The sequence below is a fragment of the Micromys minutus genome (genome assembly GCF_963924665.1).
Source record: "Micromys minutus genome assembly, chromosome: 20".
NCBI classification, from domain to species: domain Eukaryota; kingdom Metazoa; phylum Chordata; class Mammalia; order Rodentia; family Muridae; genus Micromys; species Micromys minutus.
The window spans coordinates 21,350,783-21,372,453 of NC_137955.1; the positions used below are offsets into that span (position 1 = coordinate 21,350,783).

The 21,671-nt window shown below is 41.8% G+C and overlaps 1 protein-coding gene across 1 annotated transcript in view; it reads left to right on the forward strand.

Annotated features, from left to right (window-relative positions):
• The window catches only part of OXCT1 (3-oxoacid CoA-transferase 1), a 123,707-nt gene that overhangs the window by 30,911 nt on the left and 71,125 nt on the right, over positions 1–21,671 (forward strand). Inside the window, exon 7 of the mRNA XM_080933615.1 lies at positions 950–1,010. Within this exon, the coding sequence (XP_080789741.1) occupies positions 950–1,010 (61 nt within the window). The remainder of the gene's footprint in view (positions 1–949; positions 1,011–21,671) is intronic.

Genomic DNA, 21,671 nt, shown 5'->3' on the forward strand with positions numbered 1-21,671 from the left:
GATGCCCAGATTCTTTAAATTCTAGACTTTTGACATACAACCACTTTTGGAAATTCTAGGCAAACATCTGACATGTTGCTTTCTTTCTTTGACCTTTTGTGGAGTTCTGGTGCTTTATAAAAAAGATGAATGACGTTATACAGCAGATGACAGTTAGTTACTTAAGATATTTGTAGAATTTCACCTTGTGTTCTGATGCCTGGCTGTGGCTTCTGAAGGCTTAAATTGGGCCACTGTAAGCTGCCCATATATAGGTGCTGATGGTCACTGAGCTTTGGTAAAACCCCTCAGCACAGTGCACAAGTGCTCTAGGTCCTTAGGATGCAAATCTCATTCTCAGTCACTGTGACAGCTGGTCCTGACACCAAGAAAATGGTTCTCCTGAGGACTCCCTAGAAGGGATCACTCAGCCCCAATGAGTGGCTCTTATGCTGTCAGCTGGCAGAGGCTCCTCTTTTGGAGGAAAGACCAGATCTTCTGTGAAGCACTTGGCACTTTGTCCCTTTCTTTTTCTCTTTCTGGTGCTGGGAGTTAGAGCCCAGGGCCTGGTGCACACCAGGTACGTGCTCTGTCACCAAGCTACATCCCCGTAGTGGACATTCCTAACTATTTCAACTTTTAAAAGTGAACTATTTAACTGTGGGAGCAAAGTCTAACCTTGGTTAAAAGATTAGAGGACTTTCATTGCAGATACGTATGAATACCCACCTTATTTTTCTGGGTAAAAGCTATTGACTATGCATGAAAAAAATAGTCTTTCCTTCTGCCTCCTACAAAAATCATATAGACTGAAATGGCCATGCAAACTTTTAAGTTTAAAGGTAGGTGTAAGCCATGTACTTGTGGATTCTTAGATTCCCAGAAAGCTAAAAGTCTTTGTTTTCAAGTCGAAGGAGATACATCTTGTCTTTGATCTTTCTCCCTCTCCTGCCCTCCTTCTCTGAAACAGGAAAAGTGCAAGAAACTTCAATTTGCCAATGTGCAAAGCTGCAGGAACCACAGTGGTGGAGGTAAGAAAAGAGGCTTCACAATGAATGGGGCCGATTCTTTTGCATTAGTTTTCAGAAGTACTAATGCAGATAAGTTTCTGCCTTGTTTTACATATGGAGATATTCTCTTTAGTATGTAATTTAGATCAATAATAGTTGGCAGCTTTCTGGTCAACTGTGTGCTCACCAGAATGCTGTGCTGTCTTAGGATATCTGTTTGATGCATGAAAGTAATATGGTTTTTGATTAAAATAAGATGAAATTCCTAAGATGAGTTCGTAGGCAGTCATGTACCACTGAATGGCCAGAAATCATCTGAGACTACATTGAGAAATAATTTTACCGTTGTATATTATAGACTATGGCAACTAAGGTAGGTACATATCACTTAGTTGTATGATCCCATGGGGCCACTGTACTTTCATAGCTGGTCATGTGTACAGTCATAGCTACATGACTGTATAGTATATGGTATTCTGGTAAAGTAGGAAATGACAGAACTTGAAATTGATGAGCTTCCTGAGGTAGATGCTATGAACTCCTTAGAAGGGATGATTGTACAAATAACCACTGTGACGTGTTTACTCAGAGTGGTTGGATCTGACAACTTTGGGCATCCTAGCGTTTGTGTGACATCTTCTGTATGGCTTGGGTTTGCCTACAGTTGGCTAAGATGTCATGAAGACACTTCAGGAACACTTTCTCATAGAAAGTGAAGCATAGCGCACCCTCAGAGATGGGGGATGTGCATAGCGCACCCTCAGAGATGGAGGATGTGCATAGCGCACCCTCAGAGATGGAGGATGTGCATAGCGCACCCTCAGAGATGGGGGATGTGCATAGCGCACCCTCAGAGATGGGGTATGTGAACTTTCCCATCCAGTCTTAGTTTGCAGTGGTTCTGTACTTTGTGCATTCAAAAAAATAGATCACGTGACTTACCTGCCTGTGTATCTTATTTATTGGATAATCTTAATGACAATATGGTGGCACACTTCTGTAGCATCGCTGGAGAAAGACTTTCTTTTTTTTTTTTTCCTTAAATTAGGCAAATAATTTAATTGATCACCATGAATAAATACTATTCTTATGTCATTGAGTATCTCTTCTGAACCAATTACCAATACCACTCAGAGGAACATTAATATATCCAGTCACAAAAAAGAAGATACCGCAAATTAAAATATTTTCAATATTCTAGATGATTAAAAATGTCCATTTTGAGTGAATGCTATATTTAATGACCTATCATAGCAAAAAAAAAAAAAAAAAACAGTTCAGTTCACTGAAAAGAAATTTATGAAATTCTTAGTATACTTTATGAAAGTTTGAAATTATAAATAGAAAAGAAACATTTAAGATTAAAAAAAAACTAACAACGTGTTTTCTTAACAACATGCTAGTTACAATTCATTGTGTGTTATACAAGCACCAATTCCCATGATACATCTTAAAACTGGAGAAAGACTTTCTTAGTTAGGGTTTCTGGTGCTCTGATAAAACACCACGACCAAAAGCAACTTGGGGAGGAAGGGTGTCTATTTTATCTTATATTTTGTAATCCATCATCTAGGGAAATCAGGACAGGAGCTCAAGACAGGAACCCAGAGGCAGGAACTGAAGTGGAGGGCATGGAGGAATAATCTTTTCTGGCTTGCTCAGCTTGCTTTATTATACAACTCAGGACCATGTGTCCAGGATAGGCCCTCCATCATCATTAATGAAGCTAATGCTTTCCCCCGCCCCCAGATTTGCCTAAGATTCCCTCTTCAGGTGCTGGAGTTAAGGGCACTGGCTGTTCTTTAAGAGGACCAGAGTTTGATTCTCAGGATCCACTTGATGACGCACAATGGCCTGTAACACCTGTTTCCCAATACCATCTTCTAGCCTGCAGACACTGTGCTAATGTATGGTGTACAATGTACATATTGCCATAACCACCCATATGCTTAAAATGATGATGATGATGATGATGATGATGATGATGATATGCTTTTCCCAGTTAAGTCTAAGTTTGTGTCAAGTTGACAAAACCCAGCCAGCACAAAGGCCTACCACATAGCTTAACAAGTAGCCTAACACTGAGTTTCTTTCACATGCTCCTACAAATTGGCCAGAAGCTGGCATTATCGTGGGTGGAGTAATTCTATTCCTTCCAGCAACTCTCTTCTTGCAAGAGTGAAAACAGACTTTTTGCTGTGCATGAGAGGGTCTTTGGTTGTAAGGAGAGAAAGTTATTGAACTGAGTCTGAAGAGAGGTTGTCCCTCCCTGTTCTACAACAGAAACATCCCCTCTGTCACAGGGTCTATCCTGGCTGACCTAGAACCATGTGATTCCGTGGTGCTGATGCTCTGGGGCAGCACTTTTAAACTCATGGCCCTGCATGGTAGGCTGGCGATGGGCCCTATGTGGCTTTTGTATTTGCGTTCACTAAAACTAAAGGCAGTAGAGCTTCAGATTTTAGCTTATGCTGGTCACCATTCAGAAGCTCACTAGCTTCTTGTGGTTGGAAACTCCTGTGTTTACCTACATCATGCTCATCACGAGAAGGTTTCTTTTTTCAATTTTATTTATTTAATTAATTTTTTTACCTTTTAAAAAAATTGGATATATTTTATTTACATTTCAAATGTTATCCCCTTTCCCGGTTTCACCTCCATATGTCCCCTATCCCATCTCCGCTTTCCCTGCTTCTATGAGGTTGCCCCCTACCCACCCTTACCCTCCCGACTCCCTGCCCTGACATTCTCCGGGGCATCCAGCCTTGGCAGGACCAAGGGCTTCTCTTCATTGGAAGGTTTCTTAAACCAAGCTGTATTAAAAGCTGAATTAAGATGAGGTGCTGAAGAGATGGCTCAGTGGCTAAGAGCACTAGCTACTCATCCAGAGGTCCTAAGTTCGATTCCCATCTTGGGAGCTCACATCTGTCTATAACTGAAGTCTGTCACTGTAGTACTGAGGAGTCTGATGCTCTCTTCTGGTGTGCATTTATACAGACCCATGTATACATGTTTACCCATGCAAACAAACACATAGACACAAATAATTATCTTTCAAGATAAGGACTGAAGATTCAATTCGCATACCATCTGTCTGAGGAACGTAAGCAGAACAACCTGAGGCAATAGGAGTATTTCAGCCTGCTTCCTCTGCGTGCCCTCCATAAAGGGTCCACAGCCTTAGATTAACTTATAACAGTGTTCTCAAAAGTAGAAAATAATTTTTTTTTTTTTAAGTTTGACATCTTTACACTTCAGATGACAAATTTTATTGTAACTTTCTGATGTTTGTATTTCTCTCGGTAGAGTGAGAACCCCACAGCTGTGCTTTCTTGTTCTCTTCTGTGTTCTGTTAAGCCCACTGTCATTCTTACCCTTCAGATTGCTAGGATCTCTCCCTTCCCTCCCACGTGACTGTGTTTTGTGGTTGTCTGAATAGAAAGGAGGCTTGTGAATCCATCAAAGGTGTGGCGTTTACAAATGAAACCGGGAAAGCCATTATCATCCTGGATGTTAAATGCTGGCCGTGGTGTGGCCAGGCATGGCACACTCTTTTGGTGCATTGCTATTTTTAATTACATCACAACATGGAGGACATGGAGCTGCAAATGGAATGACATTTGCTCTTTTTTATTATGCTATGTAAATACCTCAAGTCACCATACATGGGTAAAGTTTCAAGCTCTTGCATGATATTGAACCAGAACCAGGCAGGTACGCAGGGTCGGGTTGTTGGTGCTCAGTCTGTTGGAAGCTTCCTTTGCTGCCTGTGCCATCTACCTTGAAGGTAATTTTGAGTCAGCAGTGGCCCTCTGAATTTACTCTTTTATTTTCTCTTGGATTCTCCTTATTCTACTGAGTGTTATTCCCCACGGTTTCTCCCATCTCTGGTTGTTGGAGGTCACTCTAGTACTGTGAATAATATCTTACACGGCGGGAAGTATCGTTATGGTAGACCCTGTATGTTGGATAGCAGAGACAAAGATAATTGCCTTAACTATATTACAGCCCAAGCCACATTTGGACACTGACCTTCCTGTCTTCATCTACAAACTATGAGTTCTGTAAATTATGCACCAGCATGTGTTACTCAGTTATATCACACTTCATTTATGATAAATGTTTTCTTTTAACCAAGAAATAAACCAGCATGTTTATGAAAAGGAGAAAAATCAAATCACCTTTGATCTTATTATTTTTACCTTGTATAGATAACAGTCTTGCCTTCAGAGATATGTTTTCTCTTTCCGATGCATTCTGTACAGCCTTAACACACATAAGGACAAAGAAGTGAACGCCGATGTGTGACTTCCATGGCACACTGTCTTTCTGAAAAGCAGCAACCATTTGGCTGCTTCCCCACGAAGCTGCAGCCAGCTCAGTTCTGGTTGTGTCTGTCTGCCCCTGTGGAGGAACTGGTGATTATTTAAAGAGATAGTAGAAGTGGGTACCCCTGTTGGCACACAAGCCAGAAAGATGTTTCTCTTTTTAGCCCCAGACTGTTATTTCTGGACCTCCCTCTCCCTGAGTGGGTGAAATTGTCCCTGATGAACTTCACAAGCTGATGAGGAAAACCAGTCCAGAGTGCACGTGACTGAGGAGCAGCAAGGGCTGTCTAGTCTCCCGGGCTGGCTTATTGGGGTCTGTTTGGGTCTCAGGAAGTCTCTTGTCAACCTCCCAGCTTCCCGTGACACCCTGTCCCAGGTGTCTGTGTGCACAGCACGCTCAACCCTGTCCTTTTCTCTGTTTATTTTTTCTTCTTTTTCTTTTTTCATGCTTAATATAGAAAACCTAGAGGAGAGTGGAGACTGCTTCACTTAGGAGACTGCAGATAACACAGCCTGGAGTGGACCTGCAGATACTGTCAGAAAAGGTTGTCTGACTCAGCCACCGAAGGCTGCCAGTGCGGCATGGGACTGAAATAACCTGTTTTGCTATTTTTGTAAAGGGTGTGTATGTGTGTCTGTGTGTGCTATCAGCCTGTGTTTAAGTTGGTGTTATAAAACAAAGATCTGCACAACGCCCTATAAACTATCTTAGTTAACTTTCACTTCTAGTTACAATAAACGTTCGTTTTCACAAGCTAAACTCATTTCTATTTCATACCCTTTATATTTACATATATTGATATAATTGCCTATCAAAAGAATTGTTTGCATCCCAATATAATAGCAACATACAAATGTGTACACTCCACCTGCCTGGCTTACAAAGATTGAAGACCTATGAATTGTCTATTTGATGATAAGAGCCTGACTTCTTCCCAGAGGCAACCACCATGAGGATAATTATATGTTTTCAGTCTCCCTCTTTTAAAAATGATGTGTCATAAGGAGGTATAAAATTGTGTTTTCTAAAGTGACATCCCAAGGTTTCTTTTTGTTATATCTGTAAGTGCAAAGCCTTGAAAACTGTGACTTCATGTTCTGGACCACTGACAGGCAAACCCCTTCTCTTCAGGAGGGTGACTCAAGAAAAAGATTAGGGGACATCTGCCATCCTCTAAACTGACACATGTTGTGTCTGGGAAAGGCAGAGACTGAGATGCAATGATATTGGAAAATTATGCTTAGGATGTATGTTTTCAAGAAGGGCTGTGAAGGCGCGTAAGTAAGCGGAGGCCACAGTGAGCCCTCCTCAGCCAAACTCTCGCTGCAGCTGAGTGTCCATCATCCACATCCACATCTCTGTCTCTCCCTCACTTGTCTTGTCTTGAGACAAGTGCCAGAGAATATGTCTCAGTGATGTTTAAGACAAATTCACCGATGCTCTAAGATTCTAGCATGGTTGGCACTTCTCTGGGTATTGCAGTTCATCCACGAACACAAAGGAGAAAGCTCTCTACCCTCAGGGAACTTTTATTCCGATTGTCCGCACAGGCCATGCAGAATAAATAAAGTAAGTAATGCTGTTAAACATCCATGAGAAAAGGACTAGGAAATGCCAAGGAAAGGAGCAATCCACAAACAAGGTGTTTGGCGAAAAGCCACATTGTGATGACTTTCTGTTTTTGTTTTATTTTGTTTTGTTGTTTTGTTTTTTCAGACGGGGTTTCTCTTTGTAACAGATCATGGCTGTCCTGGAACTCGCTTTGTTGACCAGGCTGGCTTCAAACTCTTAGATATCCACTTTTCTTTTCTCCCAAGTTCGGGGATTAAAGGCGTGTTTCACCGTGCCTGGCCAGGATTTTCAGGTTTTTTAGCCTTTATTTTTATATTATGTGTATGGCCGTTTTACCTTCATGTATCACGTGCATCCCGTGCCTCCAAAAACCGGATGAGCATACTGGATCCCTAGGAACTGGAGTTAGAGAAGTCTGTGAGCCACCATGTGGGTGTTGGGGAACTGAACCCAGGTCCCGTAGGAAAAGAGCGTTCTTAACTGCTAAGGCACCTCTCTAAGCCATTTATAGGGTTTTGGAAACTAACTTTTATTGAGAATTTAATAAATGCATATTATGTGGTCTGATTAAAAGTAATGCTTCAGTCGTCTTCTGGCAGGGTGGTAGGTCTCACATGAGCCCCTGAGAGGGTAGTGGTGACATCTTCTTCGGAGCTAGGTGACATTTAATTTTATTTTTAGGACATTTTTTAAGAGTTTCCATGAAATGTTAAGGCTTTTTTTAAGGGTTTGGATGTGATTTGACCCACCTAGGCTCATGTTCTGAAAACTGGTCCTCACTAGAGGAAGCTAAGGGCGATTAAGATTTGGGGATTGGTGGGAGGCAATTCGATTGGGTAATGAGAATAGTTCCCTTAAGGGGAATTAAGACGCGAGTCTTCTGGAATGAGTTAGTCTAGGGTGTGGCTTGCTCTAGGCCACCATCTTGCTTTCTCTCTGTGTTGTATTGTAGTCAAGGGAACCCTCACCAGAGGCTGCACTGACAGCTACCTGATCTTGGCTTCTAGTCTCTAAACCTATACACCAAACACCCTGCTTTTGTCTGTCATGTACATGGTCCCAGTTATTTTGTGTTTTTAATTGATTATTTTATTTATTTACATTTCAAATGTCCCCCCTTCCTATTTCCCCTCTGCAAACCCCCTATCCCATCTCCCCTCCCACCTGCTCCTATTAGAGAGCTCCTCAACCCACCATCTCCCTATGCTGGGGCTTCAAGCCTCCACAGGACCAAGGGCCTTTCCTCCTATTGATGGCAGACAAGGCTATTCTCTGCTACATGTGCATCTGGAGCCATGGATCCCTCCATGTGTACTCTTTCGTAGGTGGTTTAGTCCCTGGGAGCTCTGCAGAGTCAGATTGGTTGATATTGTTCTTCCTATGGGGTTGAAAAACCTTTCAGCTCCTTCAGTCTTTCCCTTAACTCTTCCATTGGTGTCCCTCTGCTCAGTATGGTGGTTGGCTGTGAGCATCTGCCTCTGTATTTGTCAGGCTCTGGCAGAGCCTCTCAGGAGACCGGGTTCCTGTCAGCAAGCATGCCTTGGCATCAGCAACAGTGACTGGGTTTGGTGGCTGCATATGGGATGGATCCCCAGCTGGGGCAGTCTCTGGATGGCCTTTCCTCCAGTCTCTGCTCTTCTCTGTCCCTGCATTTCCTTAGGTTACTTTGTTATAGTAACAGGCAGCAGAAAATTTCCCAAGTCTCACAGTGAGACACAGATGAGGAGAGAATGAGAATTTGAGACTGGAACGTTTCAGGTTTTGCGACTCTTTGTTCTGTTTCGAGACCTTTGTGTTCATAAAGCCTCATGAGTTATCCAAGCAGAAGTGACCAGACTTGGTTATTCTCTCTCTCTCTCTCTCTCTCTCTCTCTCTCTGATAGAATCTGGGAACACGGTGGCTTTTAGCCGGGTGGCTTAGTTACTTCAGTGGATCCTGTGGGTTTGTAACCGTCACGAAGCAGACCGATCAGTGTATCGACATTAGGGACTGACCACGCTCCTGCTGCTTTAGAAGACATGAAAGTGCCTTGGGGGATCCTCCCCTCTTCAATCGCTTTTTGTTTGTTTAATTATTGTGTTTTATTTAGTGCATTCGGGTGTTTGCCTTTACATATCTAGCCCTGTGCATCATTTATGCGCTCGGCACCGGCACCCTCAGAGGCCAAAGAGGGCCTCTGAGCCCCTGGAACTGGAGTTACATATCAGCTACCCTGTGGGTGCTGGGCTCAGAACCCGTGTCCTCTGGCAGAGCTGCCTGTGTACCTGACTGCTGAGCCATCTCTCCATCCAAATGTCTTTTATTTTAAATCTGGAGTTTAATAAGGACTTGACATGTAGGTGCAGTGGCAGTGGGAATTCAGGCTGTATTAAATGGACCATAAAGGACAATCATGGTGTAAACAGGCTGACAGCAAGAATTAACGCTTCTGTCCCCGTGGGACAGATACTTTTAGCCACGTTGAGGAATTATTCTAGAAAGATTCAGTTTCACATATTCATACTACCTACAGGCAGTGGTTGCTTACACTTGTGCAGAAGTCATTTGCACAAATATCCCTGAGATAGGCCTAACTCGGTCGAAATGTCAAACTTGACACTCAGTGTGTGAATGCCCCTCTGTGCACTTTAGTATTAACCCAATAGAGCTCTCTGTTGCCGTCAGCCCTCCAGAAGAACTAGATCATGAAAGAAAGTTTACATTGCCGGACATGGTGGCACAGACCTATGATCCCAGAACTCAGGAGGTGGTGGCGGTGCTGGGGAATTGCAGATTTGAGGCTAGCCTGGACTAGACCCTGTTTTCAAAAACCAGAGTGGAAAAAAATAAAGAAGAAATGAAATAGTATAATCTGATCCTCTTGAATCCCTCCCACCCATAACTCCCCCACTACCCCATTTTTTGGCTAGTTGTGTGGAACACAAAGAAGAAAGTACAAAGAGAGCTGCTTGCTCTGACAAGAAAGGAAAGAATCCTTTTCTGCCGCTAAGCCATCCTGTGTGCCTGGAGCCTCTCCTCCCTAAAGACGGAATGACAGCCTTGGGGAAGGATGGGGTCATGTGTGTATGGGTTGTTTTGCTATTAGACCCATTAACCGTATATCAACGGGCACTAATTTTCTTCATCGCTCTTCAGTTATGCCTTGACTTCATTTCCATTTGTTAAACCTCCCTAAAAGAAGTGTCTAGAATTTCCGTGCTTCAAATTTGGCCAGGTGTAGAATGTTTTGACAGAAAGCCTGCTAATCTCCTAACAGAGATACACTGAATGAGCCGTTTGTTTTAGGGTATTGAAGTATTTAAAGATGCCTCATTTCCTTGAATTTTCATGGCTGGTTAGCTTGGTTTAAAAACAATTTGGATTCTAATGGGGATGTATTTAATGAAGACATATTGTGTTTACTTGGTGAAATAACCTCAATAATAAAAAATTACTATATCATTAATAAATGTAAAATATAGATTTGCTGAATGCCTGCTATCTGTTCCCCCGCCCCCATGGTTAGAGACATTGTAGATTGCTAAATATAAATCTTAGCCTGATGACCATTTGCATAGAGAATGGCAGAATAGAAGCAAGGTTCATTGATTATAAAGATATATAAAACAAAGTACTAATCTTGACACTTTTTTTTCTTGTTGCCTGGCAACAATGTAGCGACTTTTGTGAGAGAGTTCCATTATCTTGGGCACAATGGACTCAGTTGCATTGTGAGGTGGAAACATCCATTACAGCAAGTGATTTGTGTGCCATTGTCCTCACAGAAGTTTGCCTCAGTTTCTTATTGTTAGCTCAAAGATCCTGAAAGACAAAGTCATCTTAATAATGTATCATTTTTTGATGGATTGGTGAATTTATTCTAGCTATTTTCAGCTTTTCACTTTGTAGCTATTTATATAATTTTGTAGGCTTTACAAATTTCTCTTTTAGCAACTAGAACATATAAACCTAGGTATTTAAATGGTATTAGTATAAAGATGATGCTTCATTGGTTCTCTACGAGCCTCTTTCCTCTTTCACCATGTGTAGGATTCTTTATTCTTTATCTTATGAACAATGGCCCTTACCTTTGTTTGGTATGTAGTGTTCCTATTTTAGTAACCACTTTGGTTGATCAGAAGAACAAAGCTTGTCGAGCCGTGATTCGTTTTAAAGGAACGACTGAATCATATTGTATATAGCTATTTTTTTCTCTGCACTATTTTCTATATGGTGTAATTATTATGATTTAAAACAAAACTTACATAATTGGTGGCTAATTTTTGTACTACCTAAGAGCTAAAAATGCTTCTTCAGTTTTAGAGGGTTATTTGGGAAAGAGAAAGAAAACTACATGGTCACAGCAGTGTCTGGCTCACAGGGGATTATAAATAACTGTTGGCATAAAATGGTTGAAGACTCTTCATGACAACTTAATTTTCATTTTTAATCTGAACATATTAAACACCGGTCAGTGTTAGACCTTTCAAAACCAATGACCTTGTGTAGAATAGAGACAAAATAATGGCCGCTTAAGAGACAGTATGAGCTTCTGTAGCCATGGTGATTGGCTGCAGGATTTGTAGGCTCATTTGGTGATTGGCTGCAGGATTTGTAGGCTCATTTGGTGATTGGCTTCAGGATTTGTAGGTTCATTTGGTGATTGGCTGCAGGATTTGTAGGCTCATTTTGGAGTACTCAGGATACTTATACCTGCTTATCCTTGCTTATCCAGCTGTGGTTGTCACAACCTCTTTATATTCTTGATATCTGTGTCAATAAATCCGACTTAACTGAGCTATAATTAGATGCGGATAGACCCACTTTTCTACTAGGGTCTATCATTTTTACCTGGCTAACCTCATATTCGTACGCACACAGATGGACCCCATGAGTGCCTCTGGCATTCGGGCTGATGATGTTTCCACCATGATGGGCTTCCACGTGAGGCTGCATGGCAACCATTCAGGATTGGGGGTCTTCCTGTGTGTGTGTAGTTTTCAAAGGCCATCATGTACATTTGTTTTTTTACCTGACATCTTAGAGGGAGGAGAGATGGATGGCGCTGTGAGACCTTGGACTGTGGCTTTCAAACTGTGACATTTGGATGCCCGTTTTCCTTTCAGTTAGAAATATGTCTGTGAAATTTACTTGTGCATCCCCCATTCTTTGCTGGTGCAGTAAAGCCTCTAGTCAGGACGTTAGCCAGGATGCAGTAGCATTAAGAGATGATTTCCTCTTAAATAACAGAAAAGTTCTTAAATAACAACCAGTTCTGTTGACAAAACTCAGCTCATTTATCGCTGGAGTCACTTCATTCCTTCTTTCTGCCCATACGATGTATTCACATTTTTAATTTTTAATATTTTTGAGAATTTCATAAATGAGTAGAGTGTTTATATACTTTTCACCTCTTCTTTCTGCTCCAATTCCTCGTGTGTGTGTGTGTGTGTGTGTGTGAGTTGTATAGCTATGTTACACAGGATGATGGTCCTCCTTTCATAAGCCACAGACCAGGGCTGTCCAGAGACTCTCCAAACGATATAGCTCTTGCCATTATGTCTTGTTTCCTTTCAGAGCTTGAAGATAAGACCCTCTCCTCTACTGGCTGCTTTTACGTCAACTTAACACAAGCTAGAGTCGTAAGAGAGAAACGAATCCAGCTGTAAGGCATTTTTCTCAAGTTATCAATGGGGTAGGCCCAGCCTATTGTGGGTGATGCCATCCCTGGGCTGGTGGTCCTGCATTCAGTAAGATAGCAGGCTGAGCAAGTCAGGGGAAGAAAGCCAGTAAGCAGCACTCCTCCATGACCTTTGCACGAGCTCTTGCCTCCAGAATCCTGCCCAGTTTGGGTTCCTGTCCTGACTTCCTCTGATAATGAGCAGCAATATGGAAGTGTAAGCCAAATAAACCCTTTCCTCCCCAACTTGCTTTTTGGTTATGGTGTTTCATCATAACAATAAAAACTCTAAGACAGTCCCCAAACTGAAGACACCACATACTTCAGACACAGGACTTCAAGTAAGTTAGGTGGAGCTGACCTGGAAGCTTCTTCCTGAGGACTGGCTCTCATAGTATCTTGAGGTGCTATGTAAGCTGCCAAGGGAGGAAAACAATTACTAGTTCTACTCAGTGTTGAAACCTACAGACTCCCCAAAATGGTTGGCCTGGCAAGGGAATCCCAATGGGGAGCAATAGTGACACTTATTTTGGGGTAACCCACAGCATCTGTCTATCTAGACTTGGGTCCGACTCAATGGTTGGGAATTGATGTATTCACACTTAACCACCTAGATACTTCTTAGGATGGCTGTTCTTACTGACCTCGTGATGGTACCATGCTTGGCCAGGGCTTTTAGTTTTTTTTTAACCTTTGTTATTACTTTGTGTATGGGTGTTTGCCTTCATGTATGTTCCTGTATCACATGCATCATTGCCTACAGAGGCCAGAAGAGTACATTGGGTCCCCAGGACGTGGACTTAGAGGCATGTGTGGGTTGCCATGTAGATACGTGTGAATTTAACCTGGGTCCTCTAGAAGAACAATATTCTTAACAGCTAAGCCATCACTCTAACCCATGTATAGGGTTTTAAATAATAAGTCTTTGTTGCAAATTTTATACATGCCTATTATGTGCTGTGATCAAAAGCATCCTCCAGTTCCTTTACTTCAGTTACTTCCCTATCTGTTCCACTACTTTTTCTTCCCAACAAAAATTCTGTTATTAAATTCAGCAAATCCATGTAGCACTGTGTGTATGTGCATAGGTGTAGGGGTATGCTCTTGAGAATAAATGGTTTCTCAGGCCACATCATTGAAGAAAATGGACTCTCTGTTCTCTAGCATCTCTCTATTGCCAATGGACCCCAAGCTAGGAGTAGGACTTTTTGAGCCCTTCCCCATCCATCTTGGAGTTTGGGTTGGCTTGATCTTGTCCAGGTCTCACACATACAGTCACAGCCACTGTGAGTTCATGTCTGCAATAGTCCTTTCTTGTCTTACAAATATTCTTTTACTGTGGACATCCACTACTTCTTTCCTAAGGCCTTTCTGTACCTCTTCCTTAATGGTCCCCGAGCCTTGGGGAGAAACTGCATCACAGATGTCCCATTCAGTGTTGGTCACACTACAACTCCATACTCCCTCAAATCTGAGCAGTGGAAGGGTTGTGTATTGTTCACCATCCATTATAAAATGAAGCTTTTCTGATGAGGGTTGAAAGATGCACTCATGAGAATAAAAAGAACTCCGGGAATGGGTTGTTACTATGTTCATTTGACAGAATAATAGATTATGCTCTCTCCTAGGGCCTGTGACCTAGCTAGACAGCCACAGGTTTTTGGCCCAGTTAACTGGCCCAGGCATGAATTTCATCTTGTGGAACAGGCCTCAAATCAAATCAGAAAAGAAATGATTACTCCCATAAAATTTATCATTATACCGGTGGCTCATCTTCTCAGTCAGTGTTATTGTAGCTTGCAGGGTTCATAGCTGGCTAAGAGTATTGATTCCCTTTTTCCTAGTTGTGTGTGCATAGCACCATTAAACACTATGAATGCTAGCTAGTCGGAAAGAGGGATTTAGGTCAGTATCAGCTCGTTTCTCTGATGTCCTGTGACTCAAGTTTGTGGAAGCTCTTGAGAGTGACCCAAAGCAATGATAATAGCCTGTACAGTTTTGGGGTAGAGGGCCTATTAGACCCCATTGGCTAGATTTTTTTTTAATCACAGTGCTTTTGACACCTAAACGTTTGTATTTAAAAGTGTTTATTTTGTGTCTTTGTTGGTCCATATTTTTAATGTACAAGGTAATATTTTATGTATAACTTGACAGAGACTAGGTTTTTTAGGGGAGGTAAAATAATGAAATGGAATATTTTCATCATGGAAATTTTCTCAGCAGTGCAGTAAGGTCAGGAAAATGTATTCAGCTAACAGGTATCCTCTACGGCATAATGAGGTAGACACTGTGAGTGTGGTATTGTCAGCAATGACAATAGCAAGTTAAAGAGTGATAGCCCAATAGCAATGAAGGTAACAGCGGCAAGCACGGCATCAGCAAGGCTGTTTATTGTGTGCACGTTAAGGTAGGGTACTTGAACTCATTTCTCAAAAATTATTGTTATCAACCATTATTTTATAGAAGGGAGAAATGGAGATAAAGAAAGGCTTCCAATGAACAATATAAGTTGGTGAAGCAGTGTTCACACCTGCACATCCCTTCGTAGTTTTGTTTGCTTTCTTCCAGAGCTTCCATTCTTCAGCAAAAACAGGGGATTGTGGGTGTGTTTTCTTGTACCTCTTTACAGTTTACGCTTTTAACACTTTTATGTCTTTTTCTCCCCTTATCAGCAGAGCCGTAGAGCTTTACATAGCTGAATTTTTCAGTTAACTAGATTGAGCTCTAGGACCATGTTCATACTTTCATAAACACAAAATTAAAAGCCAGTCCAATAATTCTAACCTTTTACAACACCAAAACCAATATAACCAATCCTAAAAGCTGTGAGATGAAAACCCTCATATTTGGGAAGCTAGACTTTCCCCTCCCATAGACATTCCCCATTGTAACTAAAAGAATCAGTTGAAAAAAAGGACAATCAACGGTTCATCTTTAGTCCTTCAGAGAGCTGAATTCACAGGATAAACCACTGCCCTCAAATGAGGAGACAAACAACCCCAGAGTCCTGACCAGAAGCCTCCATGAAAACCACCCTTGGGACAGGAGAACTACAGTGAGTGGACTGTTGGAGGTTCGTGACAGCAAGTCAAGATCTACAGACATCAGGGTGGCCCATTCTTAGAAGAGCCATACACTTCAACAATTTCCTTGTGCTTTTGTGAAGAGAGGGAAACATAAGTGTTGTAGTATTATGTCCATTGTATTCTGCTAGGCCTGCCCTCATGGGACCTGTAAGGGGTGGGAAGAAGTGCACACATCCTGTTTTAAGGCATTTCTATCTCTAAAAGGGACATATTCACTGTCTTAGATCATAGACCATTGCAATCTGACCACAGGACTGACCTGAAAACTTGAAGTTAGTAATTGAATGGTATCATAGTTTGGATTTTATTGTTAAAAGACACCATGACCAAAGCAACTCAGATAAAGTCAAACAGTTGAGTGAAGCTGGCTTATAGGTTCAGAGGTTCAGTTCATTATCATCATGGTAGGAAGCATGGCATCATGCAGGCAGACCTGGTGCTGGAGGAACCAAGAGGTCTACTTTTTGATTTGAAGGCAGCCAGAAAGAGAGTCATCTGCAGGCAGCTAGGGGGAAGCTCTCTTCTACCCTGGGCAGAGCCTCAGCATAGGAGCCTGAAAGCCCACCTCTACAGTAACTCACTTTCTCCATCAAGGTCATAGCTACTCCAACAAGGCTACATCTCCTGATAGTGCCACTTCTTGTGGGCCAAGCGTATTGATACCACCACATAGGACGTGCCTGATATAGAGGGCTTGTAGTAGGGATTTTAAGTTTGGGACACTAAGTCATGGGAGCCCTCTTCCTCTTTTATTCTTACTGCTGTAGATGTTTGCATATGGTAGAAGTTAAGGTTGTTCATGATGTCAAAACTGGGTATTCTAAATCATGTCTCATGGCTCAAAGGTCCAAAGACCTTTGAAGATGCAAGAGAATCACTACCCAAAGCCAAGGGACCTCAGGGGAAAGTGAACTCAACAGCGTCTTGACTAAATTTTGCTAGTGCTCATTTGGAAACATTTTTATTATTTTTTTTTCATAAAATCAAGACTTTTCTCTATATTTTTCAGCATATAAAACATGAAATATTTTCAGTGTCTCCAGATATTTTCCCAAAGAAGGATGCATTGTTACAGTAAAGTTTGTATTAACAAATGCATTCTTTCATTTCATATTGTTTGCCATCTTCACTGTTTTTTCTGGTGATTTACTAGAAATCTTTCTTTGGTCACACCACCCCACCCCACCCCATCTCACCCCTGCTGCTATAGTGAGTGTGTGTGTGTCCCCGAGCGCGCACACATTTTAAAACGTACTAGCAAATATGTGTTGCTACATTCTTATCTATGAAAGTAATACCCACAGTGACGTGAAAAAGTATAATTCTGAGCTCTTCTTGACAACATGAATATAATATTTTAAACATGTTTTTGATAGTTTGGTAGGTAAAAGTACTGTCTTACAGTTTTATCTTTGTTCCTTTGATGAAAAGAGAAGGTGATTATTGATCACGTTCTTGCTTGCTCATTCTCTATGTCTTTGTGAGAATTTAAGTGTAAAGTACTACTCTCTGGCTTGCTCTGGTGTAGCCACCCCAGCCATGTCTGGAAGACGGTAGTTCATGGCATTTCTGCCCATCCTCTGGTTCTCCCTCTCGGCTCTTTTATTCAGTGACGTTCCTTGAACCTTCCTTGGAAACAGGTTGATATCAATGTCCTGTCCACCACTGAGCACTCACTGTTGGTTATCCTCAGTGCATTGTTTGGTTAGGAGGCTCTGCACTAACCACTGCCCAGTGGACAAAAGCATCTCTGACCAGCACTGCGAGCAGCACAATAATATATAAGTGTAAAGATTTAGAAGGAATTATAGACATTCCTCTTATAGCCCATGACCTCTCATGCCACGGGCTTTTGACTAGGTTTATTCAGTACCATGAACTCCCTCTCATGGTTCAGTGAGAAGGCAGTTGGTCATCTACCCTCCCACCCCCACCGACTAACACCCCACTCCCCCTGCAATAGTCCTACTGCTATTGCCCCTTGGCAGGTCAGTACTGTGGTACTCAGGATCCAGCCTGTTAAGACCGCAATATCTTCTCTTTCCTAGTGGCCTTCATATTTGTGGCACCATGAGAGCTCTTGAGCTGGAGCCAGCGTTTCTTGAGTCGCCTACTTTGATGAAGAATTGTTTCGGGGGGGATGATAAAGTTCAGGAGTGTGGTTGGTACACCAAGTGCAGATTGAACTCAGCATCCTGAAGAATCTTAATAAAGGATGTGGCTGTCTACAGCTAGGTGGTAGACCAGAGTGGGAAGAATATTGCGAACCTACAGCATCTCCCAGTTCCTGAAGGAAATGTGGCGAAAGGGGGTCATGGCCAGCAGCTGTTCCCGCGGAGCCTGTTCCTTAAATGAAATGCCAGTCAAACGCTCTGCTGGTTTCCTGTTTTGAGTCAGGTCTGGAAAACTCATGTTTGCAGTTTCTGGTACAATAATCGCCCGGCTGCAGAGGAGAATGTAGATTCTGCTCACACAGAGGAAAGATGGGCCAGAGGGTATTATTTTTAACGTGGCTCGGAGGCTTTTGCGATCCTCACTCTGCTGAAATGGTTATTAAATAAGTACGGACTGACTGACGTAACCCAGGGAGGCTCTTCCACAACCACCTTGCTGTGAACGGGGTCATCAGAATTCCGTTTCCTCTTTTAGGTAGCTAACAACTTCTGGCCTACTTATCAAGTCAGCCCATGTTTGTGTTAAGGATTTAGCTTGGGATTTTAAAGTCCCTCCCACCAAAAATAATACTGGCTTTCCTCACTTCTTTTAGAGACCTTGTCAAAAATGTTATTTTTTTTTCCCCACTTCAAATATAGGTCAACTCTACAAACACTGAAGTGATAATTAGAGCTTATGCAAGATTGTTTAGTATTTTAAATTAACGGCTTTCCTCTCTTTTTTTTTTTTAAAGAAAAAGGAGTTAATCTCCGGGGTGTCTTGTTATTGTTCATGAATATCTCTGAATGAAGAAAGCCTTTCATAGTCATAGCTTTCATAACCGATTTTAGCATGAAATACGTGAGAGGAAAGTCAGTAGGCATTTCTCATTGATCTTTTCGGCCCTGGCGGTTGTCTCTTGTAAGCTCATTTGCACCATTCTGGTAGCCTGAGCCTGCTGCACAGGGGCAGCTTACTAAACATAGGACGTACTCAGTCACACCAGTGGCCTGTGACTAGTCCTCGGGGAGAGTCCAGGTGCATAGTCAAAAATGGATAAGAGTAAGAGAAGTTAATTGCCATGATTTCAAATTTCTCTTCTTGGGGAAAAGCCACAGTAATAAAAAGAAACTACCCATGACATTAGCTAAGGTGAACGTGTGGATTTTTTTCAAGGATGAAGAAAGTCACATTTTATTGTTGTTGTTGTTGTTGTTGAAGTGAGCAGTTATCACTTCTGATACTCTTCCAAAGTTAGGTTCACTATTACATTGAATTAAATCTTCCAAACCTCTTTTCTGACCCTCCTCCCACCCCTGTTCATACCCCAAAATTTATCCAAGTAGCATTTTCCCACAGTTCATGAATAGGTTCCAACCTTTTTGTACCCCATGCCTTTGCCCCGACAGCCCCGCTGCCTCAGATGCTCTCTCTGTCCTCTCTGTGTGGTGTACCCTTTCTGTGACTGTACCCATCACAGCACTCGCCGCCGGAGTGTACTATGACCATCTGTCTGCATTTCTTCTCCATGAAAGCCTTGAGTACCTCCTATGACCTCGTCATAACTTACCTTTGTATGGCCAGCATTCCTTATGATGAGCAGCACATAATAGGTGCTCATTAAGGGATGTTTGAGGCTCTGAGCCGGCATTTTACAATATAAGCACCACTTCCTGAGCTTAGAAATGCTCTTCCTATTCTGCTCGATTGAATCATTATCATGCCTTAGTGTAAGAAAGTAAAAATGTGTGGTTTTATTTTTCAGGGCTTCTTTCTGGCGGCTTTCTATTTGAGGCCATTGTCAGATCCTGTGCAGAGATGCAATAATGTGGTCCCAGTTGTTCTGTAATTCCCTTCCTTATTACTGTGACCAGCTTCATCTGACTTCTCCCTGATCATTTTATCTTCAGGTGTGTCATTTAATGCAGGCTGAAAGAGATAGCCTATCTCTTTTAGGAGACTTTTTATTATTCAGCTAAAGGAGAACAAACCTTACTGTTAGTTAATGAGATATGTAAAAGGCTAGAGGTTGGTGGCACATAAGCTGCCCTTGTGAGTCCAACTGCCTTGCTAGTCAGGAGAAAATTGGTGTGCCAAGCACTGAGAGTGGGAGGGAGATTAAAATCATGTGTCACACTTAGCAGCGTGTGCACAGTAACCAGGAACAGATTGATCCAGTGTGTCAGTGACCCAGAAGAATTTAAAAGACGCAGTCTGATAATGTGAATCCTTTATGGACTTGTTTACAGAATATTCAGGAAACAGGGTAAACTTACAACCTGGGAGGAGTGGAGCCATTATTAGCCATCGATTACACTTTAACTTTCGAACTTGAGATTGACCTTCTATGGTTTCAATAAGGACACAGTCTTAATCACTGAAGGCAGGAATGTAATGCCCAGCTCCCCCCCCCCCCACCTCTCTTTCTCTCTAGTAGAGAGTAACCATTCCATGGTTTGGTTTTAACTGTTAAAGTTTGGTAACTCGAGTCTGTGGCTGGAAAACTTCATGGGTTTTAATTGTCCGGTTGCTGTGACTCTCCTCACTGAGAACTGTCCTTATTTTCATCATTAATTATACCATGCCCCCCTGACGGTCCTGGAGTCCGTGATAATGGTGTGATGTCTTCTTACTACTACTGACTAGTGTTTTGAATGAAAATGTTAGAACTATTTGATTCTTTTGGTTAGATGCACTCCATTTAATTATTTCTCCAGATTTGTTAAAGACTTAATACGTTTTCACTTGGAGAAAGAAATGGCAAGTAGAAGTTGGACATTGGGAATGTGTTTACGTTCTATGAAAGCAAAGACAGGCATTATTTATTATTTATTTATTTATTGGTCAGAGAGGTTGTGAGCAGAATACCAGAATAGGCCACACTAAGCTGCTTGAAGATTTTATTAGAGATGGTGAAGATGAAAAGTAATGTTCATAAACTATGTTTACATAAAAAAACCCCAGTGATTCCAAATTACAAAAGAAACCATTGTTTCATGGTAATATTCCTACTCTTGGGGTCAATATGTTCTATTGATTATACTGTAACTCATAATTTTAACAAACTGAATTGTTTTAAGCAAAACTCTGAAAAGGGCTCTCACTACTCCTCTCATTTTAATGAAAAGTCCACATTTTAATGACTTATATGTGGGCATCTTAGTTAGGGTTTTACTGCTGTGAACAGACACCATGACCAAGACAACTCTTATAAGGACAACCTTTAATTGGGGCTGGCTTACAGGTTCAAAGGTTCAGTCCATTATCGACAGGTGTGGGGCAGGAGGAGCTGAGAGTTCTACATCTTCATCTGAAGGCTGCTAGCAGAATGCTGGTTTCCAGGCAGCTGAGTCTTATAGCTCACACCCACAATGGCACACCTACTCCAACAAGAACACACCTAATCATGCCACTCCTGGGCCACGCTTAATGAGAAACAAGAGGCTGAAGGTCAGCCATCAAGTGGAGAAAAGGAATTTGCTCTTCTGGATGGGGATGTCTTTGTGGTCTTTATGCTTGTGGTTTACCAAGCTCTTTTCTTACGTTTTTTCAGCAAACACTGCTATTATTCTAGGAATAAGAAGCTCAGGTATTATCTTGTGGTATTAGAGTTAATTCCTGCTGAACTTCACTCTTATAGTTACCAGCCTACCTGATTTTCTAAGCCAGTAGATACCATTTTTATTAGCTGTTCTTTCTGGCTCTGCACCATTCTCCAACGTGATAAACATACTCTAATTTTTACTAATTTTGACCCAGATGTTAAGTGAGATAGCTTATATATACCTAGAAAATATGCAAGATAGCACCAGTTCATAGTAGGGCTACAAGAAGGAAAAGACATACAGTGGGGGTAGGGCATGTGTAGAGAATGAGACTGA